At 35.4% G+C, this 8,289-nt stretch overlaps 1 protein-coding gene across 1 annotated transcript; it reads left to right on the top strand.

The window, feature by feature from the left end:
* Window positions 1-822: 822 nt before the first annotated feature.
* Window positions 823-6,864, top strand: LOC128984242 (insulin-like). The gene is made up of 2 exons (XM_054403544.1): window positions 823-1,012; window positions 6,671-6,864. Exons 1-2 carry the CDS (start codon window positions 823-825, stop codon window positions 6,832-6,834), a joined length of 354 nt encoding a protein of 117 aa, XP_054259519.1. The 3' UTR covers window positions 6,835-6,864.
* The last annotated feature ends 1,425 nt before the right edge of the window (window positions 6,865-8,289 follow it).

Genomic DNA, 8,289 nt, shown 5'->3' with positions numbered 1-8,289 from the left:
AACGTCCGCACTAGTGAGTACTACGACTATCCGCAGTACTATCCTGATAATTAGACCAATTCGAAAATTACAAGGAAAAATGTGGTTCGGATTCCACTATAAACTGTAGGTCCCTTAGTTGCCATTAGCTGTATGGGCTATTAATTAACAGCTGTGTCTAAGGAACATGTAGGCCTTAGTCACTAACAAGACTACAAGATCGCGCCACTCATCCTACACTCATCCTTCACTCATATTTGGGTTAAAATACGCACATAGTGGCGTCCCCATCTTAAATAATTGATAATTGATAATTTCTATATGTTAATATCAATGTGTAGATGTTGGCCGTGCCGCTGGTGCTGGCTGTTCTAGACAGTTCTTTGATATGAATGTTTCTATATGTTAATATCAATGTGTAGATGTTGGCCGTGCCGCTGGTGCTGGCTGTTCTAGACAGTTCTTTGATATGAATGTTTCTATTTTTCTATATGCTAATATCAATCTGTACATGTTGGCCGTGCCACTGGTGCTGGCTGTTCTAGACAGTTCTTTGATATGAATGTTTCTATATGCTAATATCAATGTGTAGATGTTGGCCGTGCCGCTGGTGCTGGCTGCTCTAGACAATTCTTTGATATGAATGTTTCTATTTTTCTATATGCTAATATCAATCTGTAGATGTTGGCCGTGCCACTGGTGCTGGCTGTTTTAGACAGTTCTTTGATATGAATGTTTCTATATGCTAATATCAATCTGTAGATGTTGGCCGTGCCGCTGGTTCTGGCTGTTCTAGTCAGTTCTTTGATATGAATTTTTCTATATGCTAATATCAATGTGTAGATGTTGGCCGTGCCGCTGGTGCTGGCTGTTCTACACAGTTCTGTCTCTGAGTCAGCGCAGACCTCTACACTTTCTGCAGCTTCTGCGCCCTTGCGTCTTTGTGGTAGTGCCTTGGTAAACACGTTGGAACTTGTCTGCGAAACCTACAATAAGAGATCATCACCATTGGATTTCGATAGTAATGCTTTAGGTAGGTATAGTATGCTTGAATAAACTCACAAAGTCATCCATTACTTTAAAGATGTGAGCACTATTTTATTTGAAAGGGAATAGTGCAGGCATAAAACTAGTCCACTACAACATGCTGCTATAATTACTGTATTGCTACAATGTAGATAATAGCAAAGTGTTCCGAAATATTTTGGAAAGTGTTTTGAGAATAGATCTTTAACACTTTCCATAGTATTTAATATTTCAATCTTATATTAAGAAGGTCAAAACACATTTCAGTCAAAATAATGCAAACATTATGGAACATATAATGTCGTGTAAATATTGTCATGAGAACCAATAGATGTAACTCTCTCTTATCAATAGTTGAACCCTTGACGGACCTCAGACAGGGTTCTAAGTATAGCTCCAAACGTGGACAAACTTGCCATTCATTTGTCAGTCTTCTGGGTGTGCTATGTTCAATCAAAATGTAAGCTTACCTCGTTCATCCAGCTTATTCATCTTACGTCGATTTCAAAATGATGTACGAAAGTACATATTAGGTTCCTATCATTCAAATAAAAATATCATTTAAAGAAAAAAACAAACAGTTGCGATTATTTGTTTAAAATCAAGCCAGCCGAGTCATTTTAGCGAATTCACTATGGAAGTAGCTATTACAGGGCTATTAACGTAGGTGACACGGTAAGACCTGGACACGGGACCGATAAACATTTTCATTTTGATGCACCTAGAGGCCAATAACACTATTCGTTGAAGTTTATATACTGGGTGTCCCATAATAGATCCCCCTGGTGTACTTTTGAACGGTATACATATATGTATGATATATATGGTATATATGTGTGGTATATATGTATGCATGGTATGTATTCAAACGAGCTTCGATACACTTTACTAGGGTAATGTAAAGTACTTTACTTTAAATAAATAAAAATGTCTTTATTTATCAAGCTTTTCTCAGTACAACTACTGCTTCTCACGACAACTTTCGTCAATAACAATATTAAACTAACATGCAAATAAATGGACCAATAACAAGACAATATAAATAACAATAATTAGCCATCAGTGTACAATTCTTTGATCTTAATTCTAAATTATGACAACGCGTATTTTTTGAGCCCAGAGGGAAGGTCGTTGTACAGTTTTGGGCCGTAGTACGAGAAGCTTCTCCTTTCAAACTCAAGCCTCTCTCTCAGGAAAGTGAAGCTTTCATGGCAAATACTGCGCTCAGAGACCTCCTCTTGGAAAGGGAGCCTCTCAAGGAGGTACTGTGGCTCCTGTAGGACAAGACCCTTGTGCACCATGCAACACGTCATGGTCCTACAAACAGTGTCTACTATTATCATCCCCGCTACAGCTCTGGCTCTGAAGGGAGAGATATGTTCAAATTTTCTGAGGCAAAATATGAAGCGAATAGCAGAATTTGGCAGAACTTTCATAACAGCATAGTTTTACCGTTTTACTCAAAACAACACGGGTAACGGACCAATGAGGTTCAAGGATTGAGACAGAAGAAGTAAAATTGTAATGATTCTAAACACTAATCAGCTGTTCAGGCCAACTTAATTGTTGAGTTATGTAATTTAGTGTTTGGTACAGTGTTTCGTAGCATCACTGCCAGTGGTAATGAGAGGTTATAAACGAAAACATAACATCTCTTAGAAGTTATAAGTAGGGATTTTTAGTAATTAAAACACTGTCGTAGGTAAAGTAGAGTACGCAGCTCGCGTAAAAAGTGTTACTCGACAAGGCTCGTACCTACCTTAAATTTTCTACTCGTGTTGTTAACACTATCTTTACGCAATCGTTGCGTAAATTACTATTTTGGTGGTATTTTGAAATTCACCCCCACCTCAATTGGGGTTGCTAGGGGTAACTTACAATTTTTAAACGGCAACCCCTATCAAGTAGCACATCATTTTAAAGAGCCTCAAGAAAGAAAATTAATGCCACAAATCCGACTTTGATATGACGAATAAAAAAAAAGTTATGGCAAGAAATTTGAGACTTTAATTTAACTGAAACTTGACATTCCATCACTTATATTTTTGTCGTGGATGTAAATTTTCAAATAACCTTCAGTACGCGTGATCATGATCGCACTTTTTAACATGATTTTGAATTTTATTCCCCATCCTCTAATACGGGTTGGTATTAACAAAATCAAACCCCCACCAGCAATATTGTATATTTACTGAAATAAACAATTGCATAAACATTTTCTAAACAGCTATTGGACATTGGGAATGGCAAAATTGAAATAGACCAAACCACAAAAGAGTTTTCGTTTTCTTCAAACTTCTGTATACTGCAACCAAAATTCAATCTGTTGTAGAAAATTCATTCCCAGACTTATCAACCAGTTTCAAAGATCCAGATTGGATTTGCGAACGTGTAATTTTGGCCCCTAAAATGATTATGTTAACAAGCTAAATCAACCAACTCAATTGAAATTGCCGGGAGAGTTAGTAGAATAACACATTAATGGATGAGGAAAAAGTTGTCAACCATCCCATTGAATTTCTAAACTCAACAGAGCCACCAGAAATGCCACCACACTTTCTGTCATTAAAGAAGGAACTACAATAATACTAACGTGAAACTTAAATTCACCCAAGCTGTGCAACGGAACCAGACTGACGATTTAAAACATTACACGAAACTCGATCGAATCAACAAAATAAATATCAGTGGTAAGTTCAAAGAGGAAATAGTCTTAATCCCAAGAATACCGATTATTTAATCCGAATTACTCTTTGAATTCAAGCGACTACAATTCACTTTGCGTCTTGATTTCGCAATCACCATTGATAAGGCACAACGGTTATCACCGGTTTCAATGTTAAATACACCCCGCCGCAGCAAACCGGCCGACCAAGCGAATTTCCATGTGTATTAAATAGTTTTTAATTAAATGTATTTTTAAAAAATTGGGTTTAATGAGTACCTAGGTTGGCTGCTACAAGGAAACTAATAAAGAGTATTTTTTAGTAAAATATCAATAGGCTGTTAAAATTTGTTTTTCAAATTTTTGATCGTCAAAACACAAAATTTCCCAATCTCTCTCTAGGCCATTTTAAAGAGCTTAAATAAACTAGGTGTACAATGCAGTTGTCTGCTTGCAATATTGAGCGGAGCCAGCATATTCAATATCAATGATTTTTTTGCATTTTAAATAGAATGCCTATTTGCAGAGGTATCCAAAGTCAATCATAAGTCAGGATTAAGTGAATGAATCGTCTACTTGCAGGAACCGTATTCTATGTTTCATCTGGTTCTCATAAATTAAATGTCTACTTGCAGTATCCAATGCCAATGATATATTTGGTTCGCATAAATGGAATGCCTATTTACAGATTCTAAAGTCAATAGTACGTATGGTTCACGTAGACGGATTGTTTACTTGTAGTATCCAAACCCAATGGTACATGTAAATGAATAGTCTACTTGCAGTATCCTCAATAAATCAATGGTCCATTTATTTTGTTCACATAAATAAAATGCCTAATTGCAGTATCCGAAGTCAATGGTAGGCTTAGGCCTACTTCTGCTTCACTTATATGGGATGTCTATGTGCAGTATTCAAAGTCAATGATACGTCGGGTTCAAGTCAACGAATTGTGTTATATTTGGTTCACATTAGTGGAATTCCTATTTGTAGACTGCAAATAGGAATTGAACATGTTCCAATCAGATAGATATTCAAAGTCTACATTAATTGCACGTCTTGCTCACATAAAATGCTGTAAGTTATTTACAGATTCCAAACGCAATATGGTGCATCAGCCTAATTCCGGCAACCCTTATTATTGGTTTAAGTCCTGTGGTCCGAATATTACCATTTCAGATTTATACCTTCCCATATGGTTGGTTACATGACTGTGCCAAATTTCCTGCAGATCGCTTAAGCCTGTCAGGTGGAGCCTGAACTGTATTTGTAAAACAAAGGCAGTGAGTGTAGTATAAGAGCTTCGCTTCACTCCGCTCAATAATTTCGATACTGCAAATGAATCATGGTAGGCCTAAGCAATACCTGTATTATTAAAAGGCAATAACGATTATTATTATATTATTATTACCCATTGTATGTAGAATTTGCTTTTCTTTATTTTTTTTTCAATGTCTTCTTTCTTCATTATTAAAAAAAGAATCATTTATTTGTACAGAAGACTTATTTGCATTGAACATTCATAAAATTCACCAATTCAATTACCTCAAATAACTGTTTACCAGTATTATTGTTGTGAGGGATTGGGGTTAGCCTCACTTAGTATAGGCCTATAACTTAGGTCTAGTTTTATTTTAGCAGTTAAAAGTAAGAAATTGTCGTCAACCACTTTCAAAATTTCCCTATTGTGCAATAAAATTTATCAATACAACTATTTTATTGTCTAAGTTACACCATTTAGTCTTAAACCTTACCTGTAAACCACGTGGTTGTGATTTCATTTCGTAAAACGATTTTGTATTTTTAGCTACAAGAACATTTTTTACAAAGTTTCTTGCAAATCAAGGGCGGTGTGATTTTTGTTGGTATAATTATGTTGTAGTGTTTTTTTAATGACCTCGTTTTATCTTCTCCTTCTCCAAGCAACATAAACTTAGGCCTAATTAGTTAACTATTCATTGTTGTTAAAAAGAACAGAACCATTTTACAATTAAATATAAACGGCATGGAGTTTAATCACTCAATATAGAACTGATTGTTAATCATTTAGTATTACATACAATATACTATAATATGCTCTTTAGTATTATCCAATTTTTTCTTTTGTACTGTATTTATCATGTGGTAGATTTGTTGACTAATGTTGAGGCTCTTGTTTACTTTTTAGTGTTTACTCGCAAATAATGACATGGCGACCAATTAACCCATAAGGCCCATGTTAAATTTCCAAAAGTTTGCATTCATGTAGGGAAAAGTCCTATGGTCCGATTTGTACCGTTTCAGATTTATACCTTCCCATGGTTGGTTACTATGACTGTGTTAAATTTCATGCAGATCGCTTCAGCCGTTCAGGAGGAGTATTTGTAATAAAAAAGCAGGAGTGTAGTATAAGAGCTTCGCTCGCTTCGCTCGCTCCGCTCAACAAATAATTTAGTACAGTATGTCAAAGTGTTTTTGTACGGTTATTGGTTAACGAAGAAAATTAAAGAAATTCTAAATTAAAAATTTCCATGTTATTTTTATGGAGAATATTGTAAAATATGAAGTAGTTTGCTTGTTTATGGATATATTTTGATCAAACTTAGAATTTTTTATACTAAACTATTAATATTTTACTAAAAAAACACACTATTAGATTCCTTGTAGCAGCAAACCTAGGTACTCGTTAACCTAATGTTATTTAAATAGATTGAATTGAAAATCGATTCAGAAAAATGGATATTCGCTCAGTCGGCAGGATTGCTGCGACGGGGGTTAAATTTGTTATATCATGGTCCTTTTAACTCTAAACCAAATTGTACATCCCCTAATGCTGTAAAAATTACGTTTCAAAGCTTATCGCAATTTTGGTGATTTTTCCCTTAGAATACCATAGCTACTCTCACAGCTTATCTAATACAAGGGTTGTTAGTAAGCTAATAGGTCAGTTTTGTTATTAAGTTTATTTGTGTTTATGATTCCTACCGTAGACCAATCATTGTTATGTCATATTTTGTGTAGCAGACGACGAGGAGCCAGTAGGTGTGTTCCGCACCCGCAGGTCGGCGCTGCGGCTCGTCCCCAGGAGCTTCACCAGGCACAGGCGAGGGGTTGTCGACGAGTGTTGTCACAACTCCTGCACCATCGAGGAGCTCGCTACTTACTGCAAGGTATCCAGGATCTAGCACCACCCTGGAGTTATGCGTTAGTCCTCTTGTAACATTGTACACACCGAAACTCATTTGTAAATACAAAAATATTTATGAGAATGCTCATTATTTATTTCCCTTTGAGAGTGTGCGAAAGATATGTAACACTAGGCGATGTCCAGACAGATAAAATCAAGTCAGAAACATATCTTTCCCCTACGTTCTGAAGCAAATGATAATCATTCTGTCGATGATCTTTAAATCAGAAACTAACTATCGTAACCACATAGTGTATGCAGCCTGTTAGTGCCATAATTTGACCAAATCCTTGGGGAGGAGACAGGGGGGAATGGAATATCCCCTACCAAAATGGGGGGAGCAGTTTTGAAACAAAAAAAGAAGGGGTTAAGCTTATTTTAAATGTAAAAAGTTATGACAGCATACTGTATTCTTTTCTCTAACCTAGGGACCAAATGACGCCCCTGCAGCCTGTGTTGATAGTTTGTTACTATTTGTTTAACATGTCACTTGAACACAATCCTAGTCTCACCCCCTTCCCCTCAGTACACCTTTGTCACAATGTTCATAAAACAAATGATTATTATACTTCATTTAGAAGTTTTTTTTGTTGTAACGTTTCACATTTCAGCACAAGAAAGTTTACTCTGTAATAGCAAAAGTTGAATACAGTTTACTGTTACAAATGCCAGAATAGCTGTAGGAAATGATTATTTTAATATCAATCTATCTATATATTAATAGGCAAGCATGTTTGATGTTTCTTTAAAACCTTTTTTCTCATCTCGTGTGTATCGCAGGGAAAATCTACGCATACTGTTAGTATGATATTTTCCTGTAGATGTGCAGAATCCCTTTAAAAATTTTAATAGGCTCAAATATAAGCACAAAAAATGAACTTGAAATTTAAAAAGATTAACATGGGCATTATGGGTTGCTATGCTGGTGACGAAATAACAACGAAATATAAACAACAAATGGAACAAAAGGGTGCAGCACTATTAATTGTCTAAATTTATGATAACAGTTGCTAATTTCAACCAAGCAGCTGTGATACAAAATTAGAACTGTCAAAGTAGGATTGTTTACGGATATGTTTATGTTTTTAATTTAATAAATAATTTTTTATAGTATGTGAATAAGGAGTTTTATTTTTAAGTGCATTTTTCTAGTGGGGCCTTGGCATAATACATTACTTAATGATTTTATTTTTTCCAAAATGTTTATAAAAGCCTATTGTATTTGTATGGTTTATTTCCAAAAAAATTATGTCTGGGAAATGAAAGTTGTCAGTTAATATTTTAAGTTAATATCGAAGCGGGAATAGTTATATATGTATCCTCGGAGCTGTAGCTTAATTTGTGTGCAATTTGAGCCCAGTCGGTTCAGTAGTTTTTTAAATGAGCTCATACAAACACACAGACAGACAGACACCACCTCTTCTTTACAATAGATAGTATAGATATAATCATA

This window comes from Macrosteles quadrilineatus, unplaced genomic scaffold (assembly GCF_028750875.1).
Source record: "Macrosteles quadrilineatus isolate MER2022 unplaced genomic scaffold, UCM_ALF_1.0 Scaffold_2__2_contigs__length_208266976, whole genome shotgun sequence".
Lineage (NCBI taxonomy): Eukaryota > Metazoa > Arthropoda > Insecta > Hemiptera > Cicadellidae > Macrosteles > Macrosteles quadrilineatus.
The sequence above is the reverse complement of the archived record's forward strand: the minus strand, read 5'-3'. Positions and strand labels throughout refer to the sequence as shown.